This window comes from Balearica regulorum, chromosome 14 (genome assembly GCF_011004875.1).
Source record: "Balearica regulorum gibbericeps isolate bBalReg1 chromosome 14, bBalReg1.pri, whole genome shotgun sequence".
In the NCBI taxonomy this organism is placed as follows: domain Eukaryota; kingdom Metazoa; phylum Chordata; class Aves; order Gruiformes; family Gruidae; genus Balearica; species Balearica regulorum.
In genome coordinates, this window is record NC_046197.1 from 7,489,010 (window position 1) to 7,503,319 (window position 14,310).

The 14,310-nt window shown below is 40.6% G+C and overlaps 2 protein-coding genes across 4 annotated transcripts; one reads left to right on the forward strand and one right to left on the reverse strand.

Moving 5' to 3' along the window:
- The first annotated feature begins 75 nt into the window (after window positions 1-75).
- Window positions 76-5,293, forward strand: NUDCD2 (NudC domain containing 2). 2 transcript variants are annotated; one of them, XM_075766663.1, is made up of 4 exons: window positions 76-333; window positions 1,104-1,152; window positions 2,272-2,423; window positions 3,346-3,667. In XM_075766663.1, the coding sequence occupies exons 1-4, from the start codon at window positions 154-156 to the stop codon at window positions 3,427-3,429; spliced, it is 465 nt and encodes a 154-aa protein (XP_075622778.1). In that variant the 5' UTR covers window positions 76-153; the 3' UTR covers window positions 3,430-3,667. The 2 variants fall into 2 exon arrangements, with proteins under 2 accessions (XP_075622778.1, XP_075622777.1); XM_075766662.1 differs by having other exon boundaries at window positions 78-342; window positions 3,346-5,293.
- Window positions 5,294-5,987: 694 nt separating this feature from the next.
- On the reverse strand, window positions 5,988-12,089 carry CCNG1 (cyclin G1). Of its 2 annotated transcripts, XR_012837773.1 has the most exons (8): window positions 11,875-12,032; window positions 10,877-11,140; window positions 9,565-9,818; window positions 8,900-8,978; window positions 8,719-8,817; window positions 8,293-8,487; window positions 7,997-8,212; window positions 5,988-7,576 (listed from the first exon to the last, which is right to left on the reverse strand). XR_012837773.1 is itself a non-coding variant. In XM_075766661.1 (7 exons), the coding sequence occupies exons 2-6, from the start codon at window positions 11,138-11,140 to the stop codon at window positions 8,296-8,298; spliced, it is 888 nt and encodes a 295-aa protein (XP_075622776.1). In that variant the 5' UTR covers window positions 11,875-12,089; the 3' UTR covers window positions 5,988-7,576; window positions 8,293-8,295. The 2 variants fall into 2 exon arrangements, 1 of the variants encoding a protein (XP_075622776.1); XM_075766661.1 differs by lacking the exon at window positions 7,997-8,212 and having other exon boundaries at window positions 11,875-12,089.
- Between the last annotated feature and the right edge of the window lie 2,221 nt (window positions 12,090-14,310).

The following is a 14,310-nucleotide window of genomic DNA, read 5'->3' on the forward strand; positions in this document are numbered from 1 at the left end:
AATCAGCGCCCCTCGAACGGAGCACGCGCACCCCCGTCCCAGCGATACGCTCGGGGGCGGGAGCATAGCCAGGGCCGAGCTGTGCGCGTGCGCAGGGCGTGCCGCTGGCGGCCGGGCGGTGAGGCGGCCTGAGGCGCGGGGCTGGCGGGTCCCATGTCGGCTCCTTTCGAGGAGCGGAGCGGGGTGGTGCCCTGCGGGACGCCCTGGGGCCGCTGGTATCAGACCTTGGAGGAGGTGTTCATCGAGGTGCAGGTGCCGCCGGGCACCCTGGCTAAGGACGTCCGCTGCAGCCTGCAGAGCCGGCACATCGCGCTCTCCGTGCGGGGCCAGGAGGTGCTGCAGGTACCGGCCGCCCCGGCGGTGGCGGGGCGCGGCCCGGGGGGTGGCGGGGCAGTCGGCGGCGCCGCGGTGCGAGGGCGGGGATGGCCGCAGGGAGCTCCGCTGCGTCCCGAGGGGGTTAAAATACCTTTCTGTCGTGGTGCGCTTTCTTTTTTTTTCTTCTTTAAACATCTGGATTTCGATAAACTAAAAGTGAAAATTATTAGAAGCAGTTTTGTCGAACCACACGATCTTGTAAAGACTACAGGAAAAATGAAGACAACCAATTCACGTGGCTTTGCGTTCTTCTGTTACAGGGATTTGGGCAGTGTTTAAGTGCATAGCCTCCCTCCCTGCCGAGAGCCAAAAAACTCACGTCAAAAGCAGATTTACTTTCACATTGGTAATGAACAGTTCCTCGTAGCGTTGTGTATATCCGTTGCATCATAGCTGTACATTACCCTTGGCAGAAACGCTGGCATTTTCATGGCAAGTCTGTTAAAAATGGCATTACCATCTGAGAAAAACAAGCTCTTTCAGTGAATTAAGATACCGAAACAGTAACAGGTATTTTTACTGTATTAAATGTTTCAATAAAACAAACAACCAAAACAGTTGTGTAACAAAAATAATTGATTGTTTGTGTGCAAGTCTATACTTATAGGGCCAGATAGTCCTATTCATTTTCAGTAGAAGATAAGTTGGGAGTAAAATTTCACTATTCAATATGAACTGGATACTGAACAGGTTTTCCTGTTTTGTAATATTGTATGTGTCTTTTGCAGGGTAAACTTTTTGACTCTACAGTAACTGATGAAGGAACGTGGACGTTAGGTAATAACCTACATCTGAAATGACATTATGAGAGCAGTAGAACTTCTCAAAATATGCTGCAGAAGAGTTTACCCCCTTGTTTTTAATGGGAAAGATTACTTTCTTCCCTGTATGTAGCTTTGTAAAAAACTAATTATTGCCAGGTGAAGGAACTGAGGTAGTACAAAAGCTAAAGCTAAACAATTAGGGTACAGTTACATGGTCTGTATCTCTCCATAATTGTTACTTTTCTGTTTGTGTTTTTTTTTTTTTTCTCTATATTTTCGGGATGGGTGACAAAACCTATAGTCCAAGAGCATCAAAAAGCAATCTAAAAATCACACTAAGGTACCTACAGATAATAAGCAAAAAAAAAATCTTCTCTGATCATTACATCATAAATATTGTAAAGTGTTCAGAATATTTTGGCTTTTGGCAATCACATTTGTGGACTGTGCCTCCCACTTAATGTTTTCCTATGATGGATTTTGTTTTTAATATTTTTTCTAAATATTGATTAATAATTTAGTAACCTAAACATTGTGCAGTGAAGCCTACTCTTTTCCAGTATACAAATAATCTTCAAAATACACTTTATAATGCTATATTTATTGAATTAAGTAGAACTGAGCATCCTATGTAGTCACTTTGAAATGTACTTCCAACATATTGTCTATAGGCATACTGTCTGTGTTTAAATAAATTGCTTATACCTCCATATGTTGCTAAAACATAGGTCTGGCTTTTATTGATAATAACTCTCTGTAAAGCCTGACCTTGAATCCTTTGTTATTGCCTTAGCTGAGCTATATATATTAATAGATTAAATCTTCTTTCTGTTATGAACCTCTCTAAAAGGTTAGTTTATATTTGCAACAGAAGTACTTAGGAACTGTGGTTTAATCCCTTCAGCTTTTTACAGGCCAGAAAAGGGAGAGGTGGCAGTATAGGCTATCTTTGCTTCAGCCTTTCTGTTTCTTGTTAATATTTATTTATTTATCAATAACCCTGTGGCATTGACATTAAGAATTTAAATTACTTCACCAAAAAAATCCTGTGCTTGTTAATGGTGAATTCACCAAAACAACAACAAAGGACTGAGTTTAATAGTTGGTTTATGTCTCTGTTTTCATTCAACAGAAGATAGGAAGCTGATACGAATTGTTCTAATGAAGACAAATCGAGATGCTGGAAACTGTTGGACATCTCTGTTAGAAAATGAATACGCCGCTGATCCTTGGGTACAGGACCAGATGCAAAGGAAACTTACACTGGAACGATTCCAAAGAGAGGCAAGTTAAAGGACCATAATTATTCCTTGTATTTTGTGTTTACACACAGAGGTTATGGCCATGAAAGCTGAGCAAAATTGTTCTGCTGTCCATTGCCATAGAAACATATACTGTAGTTCAATATATTTAGAATGCTCACGAGGCTTTATCAGTGTTATTCTGTCTCTAGTCTGTCTGAAGGTTTTGTGAAAAGGTGAGTTTAGGAGGGGGTATTGCTGTTTTAGGGTTTGTTGCATAATACAGCCTTTCACTTAATAGAAATAGTGTATAGCCTCACTTATCATCTAGAATTATGACATAGCCATATTTACAACAAACTTCTAACATCAAGCTCTATTGAATATGTGTGTTTAGAACATCAAATGAGGTAGTCAGCTGGAAAATATTTTTCTTGCCCTTTTACTAAAATTGCCCAAATTGTTTTGAGACACCTTTAGCACGCAACTATTCCTATGCTCGTCTGCAGAGTTTTACAATTACAACTTATTACTTATCAGCTGAATCAGCACACTACATACTGCCACAAAGAACATAATTTTTATAAAACTTTTTATCCAGCATGGCAGGTACTTCTATTTTAAAATAGTAATTTCAAGGGACACCAGAAGCCAGAAATTTTTCTTAAACTTTCCTTAATATTTCTTTACTGGGGGATCTAACTGCTTGCGAATTTGAGAAGAGGATTACAAAGTCACTTCAGCAGTAGGCAACCAAACTATGACAATTCAAGGTGTACTTGATACATTTTCCAAGAATTTCAGTGCCATGACAAATGGGTGACAAGTTGATTGTTATATGTCCTTGTTACAATAGTAGAATATTAACAGAAACAGTTTTGGCCTTTTTTTTTTTTTTGGTTGGTTGGGGATTTTTTTTAACCATTTTTATTAAGAATAACCTATTAAACTTTTATCTCCATCAGAACCCTGGATTTGACTTCAGCGGGGCAGAAATTTCTGGAAATTATAGCAAAGGAGGACCAGACTTTTCTAGTCTTGAACAGTAAACTGGTTTTATCTGTGTTCCTTGAGAGGAATTACAAATTACCCTTCAGGACTGGAATCATGTAACTGGTGAAGACTTCAGTGATCTCTTCAACGGATTGTCGTCAAGTAATTATTTCAGTGAAGAGAAAGAAGATCTCTTCCAGTAGAATGAAGACAAAGTCTTACCAGCTGATTTATAAGCTGAGGGACAAACTATAGAGAAAGGTGTACACAAATAAGTAACATCTTTAAGCAGAATGTTTGGTTTGGGTTTCTTTTTTAGAGACACCATAGTAAACTAGTCAGTTATAAATACACTACTTGACTTTATGCAAGAATATATTATTCACCATTGAAGAACAGATGTTATAAGCAAGGTATTTAATATTTTCTCTTAACTTGCAACAAGAAGGATATTAGGATGGCTACAGTTACACTTTCCCTCTGTAGCAGCCCGAACTGATAAATGTCACTGCAAAAAAGAGATTTAAATAAACTACTATATCTTACCTCAAACAAGGTTTTACAATCCACTGTGCTGTCAAATATAGCACTAATGATTAATACATGCTACCAGGTAAGCGATACTAGAAAATTGAAAGGTCAGGTGAAAGTGTGGATATAAATAATTTTATCTGTTAATGTAATATAGCCTATCAGTATAAATATTTAAGATTTTGGAAGTAAGAGAATATAATGACTTTTGAAAGGAATGGGAAGTCCTAAGCAGGAAATGGTATCTTGCATCTATTCATTACCAACATATAGCACAAGTTGTTGATAGTGTATCTGAGAAACTCTAGATTTTTGTAGATTGTTTTAAATTTAATAGCCACATTTTAAACTTAGCTTGCATGATATATTTTGCATGTGCCAATCATGTATCAGGAATTTTCTACTCATTGTTAAGGATGCAGCTGAAAAGCACTTCAGCCGCAGCATTAGACAGGATGAATGCTGTGTCAAACAGACCAACAGAGGGAGAACACGTGATTGCCAAATCCTATTGTTTTCTGAACTCTGAAACTACTGCCTATGCTACAGTCCTAAGCAGAAGTGTCACTGGAGATAAATTTCCAGCAGCTGTCCATCATACTGCTGAGCTTTATTTCTACAACTGCATCATTAGTTCAGTTAGCATATGGCAAAAAAAAAAAAGCAATAGTTGAGGAAGAATGCTTTCACTATGATTACATCCAGTGCTTTCTTGTTGTACGAGCAAGCAAGCATTAATACTCCTCAAGTAATCACATGTGCTCTTCCTACCCGTGTCATTTTTACATAAAGTCAAGTCCATACATTGTGCTTGGGTTTCAGAACCTGCCTCACTATCCAAAGCATAGTGTGGTATCAAATGCTACTTTGTGGCTTTGAAGTTTTGTACCTTTACCATGATCCTAGTATAGAAGGTGGATGGTATAGTTAAGAAATGAGTGAGACTGCTGCAGAAGTAACTAAAGACACAGGGAAGAGGAAAAATGGTTAATGTTGCATCAAAATGCTAGAATACTATCCAGTGTAGTAGTACTTTTTTGTTACAGCAGTTGGTTTGTACAGGATTCTAAGTCTTTTGCTTATAGCAGTTTAGAATGGCATGTGGCAATTCAGTGCATGAATTTACATTTACTATATGCATTTTCAAAGCTAAACTTTATTCCCCTATTTTCTGCTTTATGAAGTAGCATGAGTCATCATACAGCCAAGTCCAATGGAAAGAGGACAACTGTGAAGTATGTATCCAGGCATGAAGGCTCTGAATTGTTTTAAGAGGAAAAGTTTGAACTACTTGGTTCGCTACTTCTGTTGTCTACTCTAAGTTACAGACCTCCAATTTTGGAAGAATCTAGATGACAATAAAGAGATTGATGCTATGACTTTCCTTAATTACTATCTACTCAGTTCTCGGGCTATAGTTTAACAAATGGTGGTTTGTGTTCCATCTCGCAAGTCTCAGTGGGACTCACTCCATTGCTTCTTAGACAAACAGTACTCCGTATTTGACAGATACATAAGCATCTGGTTCAAGATCAGCTCGGAGTAATGCCACGAGGTTGCTCTCTTTATCAAAAGGACTACAGCTGCCTTGAGTCAGGCACAGAAATGTATAGCTAAACTTATCCCTAGTCAAACTGGGATGCTCAGATCAGTGCAAAAACTCCAATCTTGGGATTAGAAATTTAAGTGCCAGATTCTTTTAAGTGAACATTGTCCTTTTATTTACTGCAATGTATAGAAACAGATGATAGATACTATTAGATAAATAATGGAAGAGGGTTGAAGTCAAACTTGAACAGTCTAAGCTACTTAAGTCAGTCTTTTCAATCTTGACATTTTCACATTTCAAAGGATTTAGAGTAATTGAGGGCAAAGCTGAAATAATTTTAATGAAGTACCTTAAGTTTTTCCTGGTGGTTCTCTAGCCTTTCCTTTTTTTTCACCTCTTAAAAAAAATTTTGAGGAAAATTTCCATCATCTCTTACCTCCTGCCTGTTAGTTTTCCATGTACTATTCAGATAAAGTCACTTTATAGGCTTCCTACTAAGATGTTTTATAACAAATAGGAAAAAAAGTTACTCAGTTAAACACATTTCAATGTTTAATTGAAAGGTACATATCTTAATATTGAGACATGACAACACCATTAGAATTGCACATTGCATCTTCTCCGTCTCTCCCAGCAGGCTGACCGTACCTTTGTGAGAATCACTTGTATGCTTTTCAGAGGCCAGCACAATGCAGATAGCACTGGCAGATGCAAAACCCAATTACGTGTTACACAGATGCAATTGTTCCCTTGAGTTCACGAGAATGCTTGATTTGTCCAGTACAGAGCTTTGGTATGAATTCTTCTGTGAAAAGTTTAACTAGTTTGAGATAGGTAAGGAAAGATTTTCCCCTCAGCTATTCCTGTGAAGGGGAAGGAGTTGGTTGGCTAACATCTAAGCCCACGCTCTATTCAGAACATTCTGATCTCTCCTTCTCCACTCAGTCAGTCAGTTATGGCAATCAGTAACAGCCTATCACTAACAGCCTCTGCTCCACAGTGATGCAGAAGAGGTCATTAGCAACATTTCCCCAACACTTCTTTTCATCTTACATACAATAATACATTCTTACTATTCACTTCCTTGTTAGCACTAGAAGCACAATACGCCTCAAGTACTGATCTGGTCTTCTGAAAAACCAGTTGTATTTAACAAAGCTTACCATTAAAGAGATCAGAGCTGAAGCAATCTTCAGTGTTTCTCAACTAGATTGCTCCTATGTACAGGCCAAGATGGGGCTTTAGCCCTGCTCCTAATGGACCTGTTCAGCATCAGCATTTACCTGCCGTACAGTGAAACTGTGGAAAACCAGTGTCCAGTTTGGGGGAGGTGACCCAGTACTTTCCCTCAGCCTTCATTAGGTATCATGAAGTTTTTACGCTCTATGAAATAATTCGTAATGTTAGTAAACTATACACCTCTTACAAAATACTAAAGTTATTGATGCTGTGTTAGTGAGCAGCTTTTACAAGGCAATGAAATAAGGTTTCTCTTTTCTCCTGCTCTAGCTACCTGACACGTCCAGTGGGTATCACATAGCCTAGTTTTTAATGTGTGTCTATGGTAGACGGCCGGTGTCCTGCCCAGCAGGAACATGCAGACACACGACACTGCCCAAACAGCGCGTCAGATGGCCTGACAGGCATTTGCTATTGTCATCAACATTGAGCGGGATTAGTCTTTAGTTTGATTGAGACACTGCAACACTGTGCTACTACTGCACATGAGGTTTTCCTAGTGTCACGTAATCTTAGTAAAGTGAACCAGATTTTTAAAATTAAATATATATAATTCTGCATCTGCAGTTACAGTGAACCAAGGTGAGACTACACAACCCGCTCTACAAACTATAATGTGTTAAAATTCCTTGCATCGATATTGTGGTGTTTCACAGAACAGTAAACAGTCTAACAAGTAAGACTGAAAACTGATACTGAATATTGTAATCATCATGAGAAGAACTTATTTGCTGGAAGGATCTTTAGTCTGAAGTGTTACATATTCTCTCCATGAGTAGAGTTCTTCATTAGTAAGATCATGTTTCAGACTTTGTCTCTCAACTATTATTCATGTGTCTTTTGATAAGGTCATAGAATGGTTCTCTCCTCATTTTATTGTACTCCTGTAAAAAAATAAAAATACCAGTCAGCTGAAGGGCTTTCTACAAGAGCCAAACAAAGCATCAGATTTTAATATAGCAAGACAATAGCAAGACGGGTGTTATAGAAAACATGTAGCTTTTGGAATTAAAGTCTAGATAAGGAAGTAGTTCACAATTTCTACAGAGTAAAAAACCAGTAATATGAATAACTGAATTACAGTTTTTAGACTTTACTAAATGGGCAGTTATACAAGTATAACTTCTTTATAAGTATATACTTTATACAAGTATGTATATACTTTATAAGTATACAAGTATAACTTCTTCTATAAGTGGTTTAAGGGAACGATTACAAGGAACTCATTCTAACAGGCAACTGTTTCCTCTTAGCTGATTCTTTTTAGGATAGGAGCAAGCCAAGTTTTTTCTCTGCCTTTTTACCAGTTTTACTCTACATTTTAGTTTGAATGAAGTCCCAATGTCTGTAGAACACTTTTCTGCTCCCACAGCACACCAGAGGATCAGTTCTTTCTCCAGCGTTCATATATTAGGTTGCTACTTCTTTAGGTACAGCACTGGCTCAAGCATGAACATGAGAATAAACCAGCCTCTATGACAGGCCTACTACGTTTATGTTACACATCTTCAAGACGTTACCTATATGGAATAAAAAACTTTGAGGTAGTTAATAGCTAATTACTTCTACATTATCAGAAGTTGATTTTAGAAGGAGTTACCTATTATGAGCTGGTCTCTGGGATAGTAGGAAGGTGCGTTATTCTGTAGTAGCTATGTTTAAGCTGCCGTGCTGTACGTCCAGACACAATCCATTTTAATTTCTGGACATTTGGTTTGGAACATTTGCTTGAGGAATATTCTGTAAGGCACTTTAACACCAGTTCCTTCCAGAAGGTCAAATCTCTGCTGTTTATCTAAATAGGAAGACAGAATCTCATATGTTAATAACTTACTAAATCCTTATTTCATATATGTACTTTCAACTTCTTCATATAAGATAGAAAGCCAAAGGGGAAAAAAAACAACACCCAAACAACAAAGCCCCAGAAGAAACCAGTATGCCAATGGGCTTCTCCCTTCCCCACTGCGTAGGCCCTTGAATGCATTTTTCTTCCTTCCTCCCCTTAAACATTATCTATACATACCTTGGAATGCAACTGCAGAAATTCCAATGCCTCTGTCAACTCCATTAGTTTTTGTTCTTCTATTTCTAGTGCCATAATAGACAGTGCCAAGACAGAAGGCTGGAGAGAGAGAAAACATTTTTAAACACTGCTTTGTTAACATTCAGTAGTCTCATCGTCTTTGAGAATTCAAGACGCTTACCTTGGCTTTAGAAAACATGATTCTGCAGTGACATGCCTTAAGCTGGGTCTCAAGTCTCTCAAAATTAAGGTATTTTCTCCTGTAATAAAAACAGATGAGTGAATGTAGAAGAACGCAAACTTGATCGAGGTGGCACCACCCTGGGAACTCAGAGAAGCAGCGAGAATGTTCGTTATCTAAACAAAGGCCTCATTTGTCCCAGAACTTCTAGGGTTACACTAAAACAGCTGTTCAGTTTTGGACATCCTAGTGCCAAAAATAAATCTTGTGTTACTTTGGGGAGAGTTGCTTTGTCAAATACGCTTACCAACTAGGAATTTTAACACTTACTATCAAAAGGAATCTCTTTCTAAGCCAGATTTTGAAATCTTTGCAATGAGGCAATACTTAGTGCAGCATAAGCAGAGATTTATTATACCATCATTATTGAGCAAGTTTGGTTTTTGGCTCAGAGACCAATACTCTTTAGATAACTTTATGCAAACAAAATTTAAAATTAAAATAATAAAGCACAGATATTCACATTTATGATATTTATCAATAACGGGGAAAGTTTGTTGGTTAAGTATAGAAAGGCAAATACTCGAGTAATTTCCCTGCTTACTTCTCTACGTAGGCTTCCTGATCATATGCACTCATAGCAAAATAAGTATTAGATATTTTACCTTTCACAGCTTAAATTCTCATGAATGAGTGAATGATACAGTTGTAGAAATTGGAAGGCTGTTGTGGCTTTGACTTTCCAACATAGCTTCTCTAATATGATTTTCTCCATTCTCATCATATCAGAAACAGTGAACCTGTACTGGCTTATTCGAATTAAGTCAGTGGCTAAGGGAACGTTTCTCTCTTCTTCTGATGCCTTCACAGCCAAGTAAAAGCAGCTGAGTCCAACACAGCCCAAGTGTTTAGGCTGTACCTAAAGAAAAGTAAATTGTTGTTACTTTCAAAGAGGAAGGCCTTTGATCAGTCATTTCAACACGTAAGTACCAAACTATGTAGGCATCAGTGTATTTTAGGAAAAAAATTATGGGGGGGTAGGGGATGTGTGTTCTGGTTTTTTGAAGATTGAGAAATCAGTCTTTCATGCACTTACATTCATATTTTTAATTAACTAAAGGCGAAGACCATTACACACTAGAAGTTCTGCCTCATTCATCTAAAAGGCAAGATTGCAGAACAATATATTTTGACTGAGGCATAACTGATTTCTTAATGAGGTTCTACAATAGTCTAATCACAAGCTTTTAGGACTTAAAGTTGTACATATTGGTTTATGCAAAAAAAAAAATGGGGTTTTTACTTTTTTCTATGTATACACACACATATATATCTATACATATATAGAAATATATAAACTGAGTATTTTATTCCATAGACATTACAGTCCCTATTTTTACTGCTTTTACTAGCTCCATCTAGCTTTCTCATTTTTGTTTTAACACACAAGGAAAACAAACTTTTGTTCTTGACCAAATAGTATAGTGGTAATCCTGTCTTGTTAGACAATTAACAACTACCCAGGTCAGCATGACACATATGCATGGTAGAAGGAAGTGCTAGCTAAACGTTTTACCAGATTCTGAGTGCTGAACAGCATCAAGCCTCTTGATATACGTAAGGCTTACAGGTAGTTTGAAACAGCAGTAAAAGAAGCAATTTAAGGTGTTTTTGTATATGTGCAACAGGCAAGACAATCTGTCTTGATCTAACCCATTAGTATAGCCTGCATTTCCAAGCCTATAGGCATCCTCAGGTTGAAACTGATGCCCTCCTTCTTCTCCAGAGGAAACAGCTTTCTTAACAATACTAAAATCTGAACAGGGAAAGACATTTTTTTGCTCTTGCACCATCAGAATCTCTGGAAGGAGCTTAACCTTTAGCCATCTAAGCCCAAGATGTTCTAACTTATAATAGGAACAAGGTTGCAATAAGCAGAAGCTAATGACTGAGAGCTTATAGTTTAAAAAGCCTTACCTTCATTTTTGACAAGAATCTATCTAAGAAATTCACAGCTAGTGAAAACGTCTCTGTATGGAAGCCAAAGAACTGAGTTAAGCTGAGGAGATCTTTCACTTCAAAGTCTCGCAGCCTTGCAGTCATTCGGAGGCCATTATCATGAGCAGATTCAATTAGTCTCAGGCCAGCAGCCTTTGGCTGGCATCTTAACTCCTGTTCCAATAGGGCTGTGAGCTGGTACAGCAGTTCCTGAGCTTCAGTAGTTACAAGCGTTTCAATCATCTGTAAGGAGAAACAAATATAAGTGTATGAAACAGCTAAAAGGGGAAAAACTTACAAAGTTACCGTTGTCTCTAAAGAAAAGGTAGAAACTGTCTTTTCTCTGTACATAGGTGAACTGCTCATTTGTGAGTCTAAGTACTTTTGCCAGTAAGCAACACGTCTGGAACACTCGGAACAGACACGCCAGCTCGGGCACGTAGAGCTGCATCAGGCAGCGAAGCTCGCCCTGCACAGAGCAAGCTGGGCCTGACCAGGCCGGTCAGGTGGGAGATAGGGTGGGTGCAGTCACCCTTCTGCTCACCATAAGACTATTTTTCAGCTCAAACTTCAGAGTTACCCCGCCCACCTCAGGGACCGGGCGACACCACAACTGAGCCAGCACCAGGCCAGAGCGTTTCAGGCCCCGGGTAACCCCACGTACAGGGGCACGCAGCTGTGCCCGCACCCCCCACGCCCCGCAGCGAGCTCCCCCCTCCCGGCAGGGCCCCGCCGCCGCAGCTGGGCCGGGGGGCGGGAGGGCGGCAGGGCCCAGCGGGGCCGCGCACCGCGCACGCGCCGCCTCCCCAGGACATGCCCGGGCCTGCCCTTCGCCGCCTCAGGGGCTCCGCTGGCGGGCGAGCGGCCTGCCAGCTCCGTCGGCGGGACAGAGGGACCACGGCCGCCCACCGACAGGCCCGAGAGGGCGCAGAGGAGCCCAAACCCCTCGCTGGCGGGGCCCGACCCCGCGCCCTTACCTTGTCCGTGTCGTCCCGCTCCCTTCTCTCGCGGGGAGGGCCCCAAGCCGATGTGACTTGCAATGCCGAGGGATCACTCTAAAGCACTGCCCGGTTCCTCGAGCACTAGCGACCACCGGCAGGGCGCCATACAGCCACCGCCCCGCAGACAGCCCACCAGTCCCGTTCCACACCGCCCTGGGCTCCGCTCCGCCTAGCCCTGGGGGCGGGGCTGAGGTGGTGATAGACTTCTGGGCAGTCCAATCACGGGGCGTGGATGGGGAGGGGGCGGAGCGCCGTCGCTAGCTGATAGGCAGGGCCGGCGCCGTGGCGGCCTCTGGTGGCGCTTCTGCACAGCACCATCTGCCACGTCCCGGCGCCGCCTAGCCGCGAAGGCGGGTGAGCGTCGCTCTTTAGCTCCCAGGCCGCTAGGCGGGCTGCAGAGCACGAGGGACCGTGTCCTCGCGGAGTTCCCGCGCTCCCGCAGCGTTCTCCGCTGAGCGTGAGGGCTGCAGTGCCGTTCCCCTGTGGTAACGGCCGCGGTAAGGTCCGGTCTGGCCCCGCCACCCCCCCGCCTGAGGCGGCCGCTCGTTAGAAAGCTGAGAGCTTGCCGGCCGTGCCCCCAAGCCCTTGTCCAAGTGATTTTAAAATGCTTTTTACAGCTTCTTGCTGGGTTTTCAGGTCAGGGGAGTTGAAACTGTTTTCCTGGTGGGAGCTGGCTGTGTCATTGCTCCTGCATCTTACAAAGCTGAAATGTTTAGGTATAAAACAGGATTTTTTTTCTTAACACTTTCCAGTTGCTCAGAAATATTTTTGTATATTCATGGAAGGTCAAGGCTAATAGAAGGACCCAATCAATCTCTTGCTTAAAACAGCTGAACTGGCAAGCTTTGTTTGGGATTCAGGCAGCTGTTTACAAGCACACCTGCCTTCATCTTCCTTGTTTGTATGTGTTTGGTCAAGGGAAATAACAAATATTTTTTTCTGCTCAGAAAACTGGCAGGAGTTACATAAGGTTATGTTAAGGTGAACATGTTGCTGGTGAACATGTTGCTTGTGAACGTTGATTCTAGTTTGTTGTAGGTGTCAAGTCATGTATAAACTTACTTTGTTTGAGATGAGTAGTTATGTTACAAGATCTGGAAAAGATACGATATTGTTGAAAAACAAAACAGAGTTTAAATCTATTCCAGGAGCAGAAAATATTCCACTTCTGAACTGACTTTAGGCAAGTAAAGGGAGTTGCTTACTGTAGAGAGCTTCTGTTTAGGGCATGCTCCAGGCCACAGAGTTATTCATTTATTTCATACATGTTCATTATCTGTTATTTTATCAAAAGTGAATACCAGCTTCTTATAAAGGCTGAGAAATGGCTGAAGGAGGTAATTTGCAGACCCATAATGGATGCTATGTCTTTCACATGGGTTAAAGGTGCTTAAATATTTGCTTTTTTAAAACTGTTGTGTTGTTTCTCCTTCAGTCTAAAATGTTCAAGGTATTTTGTGATGATTACTATGAATTGGTTGAAAGGCTTAAATTTCTCTTAAGGAGTGAAGTGATATTTTCTGTAGTACAAGGTTTTCAGAAAGGCAAATATTTTAGCTATATTTGATCTTCTGACTCCTCAAAGAAAGCATCTGTTTACATGTGACTAATAAATGAGGTGATATGCAGGCCTAAACTTTTTTTTTTTCCATTAAATACATAGATATTGGAGATACATGCATCTTGCAGGTGGGAGGAAGTTCTCTGAATCTCAAAAGGGCTTGAAAGAGTTCAAATCCAGATGGGCTTTATGGTTTTTGGAATTTGTCTGGGGAAGTCCAAGATTTCAGTACAGCCTCAGGGATAACTATCCTGAGAAGGATGCTTTTTTTCAGTGAAGTCTATCAGCTTGCCTGTTGTTCAAAAATTTTCGTGAAAGGAAAGTTGAATGATTTATTTAGCCTTTAGGCACCACTCCTAGCTAGCTTTACTGATAGTCTGCAACTAAATGCACAAGTCAAAGAAGTCATCCTATGCACTTTGAGACAGTGTTTTTCTGTCTCTACATTTTCTGTTTATGAAGGTGTTTGTTTTGCATTTGCTGTAAGCATTATTTCTAAAGTGCTTTATGCCTTTTTTTAAAAAATGGAGGGAGGATGAGTTACACTTTAATTGGTGGCAAATTGCAAGCAGCCAACACCTGTTCCAGGCAGTATTTTACCCTCCACTATAGCACAATGCTTTCTTTATAATACTCATAACATTAGAGCTTGTCATATCTGCCAGGAGTAGAGGGCAAGATGAGTTTAAAGCCCTTTGGGTTAAATTAGCATAATATTTGTGAGACAAAAAGAAAGGGCATGTATCTAGTCACACAAGACAGTTTAGCTGATGTGATAGATAATACTGCAATTGTTCAGAACAGGGTACTTCTGTTAGCTAGGGGTATGTCTAATATAGTTGCACCCAACA

Coding starts and splice junctions, on each gene's coding strand:
- NUDCD2 (XM_075766662.1), top strand. CDS start 154: ATGTCGGCTCCTTTCGAGGAGCGGAGCGGGGTGGTGCCCTGCGGGACG. Junction 343..1,103: donor GGGGCCAGGAGGTGCTGCAG/GTACCGGCCGCC, acceptor TGTCTTTTGCAG/GGTAAACTTTTTGACTCTAC. Junction 2,424..3,345: donor TGGAACGATTCCAAAGAGAG/GCAAGTTAAAGG, acceptor TATCTCCATCAG/AACCCTGGATTTGACTTCAG.
- CCNG1 (XM_075766661.1), bottom strand. CDS start 11,140: ATGATTGAAACGCTTGTAACTACTGAAGCTCAGGAACTGCTGTACCAG. Junction 8,979..9,564: donor GAGAATTTAAGCTGTGAAAG/GTAAAATATCTA, acceptor TTTTTATTACAG/GAGAAAATACCTTAATTTTG. Junction 8,488..8,718: donor TTCTGCAGTTGCATTCCAAG/GTATGTATAGAT, acceptor CTTCCTATTTAG/ATAAACAGCAGAGATTTGAC.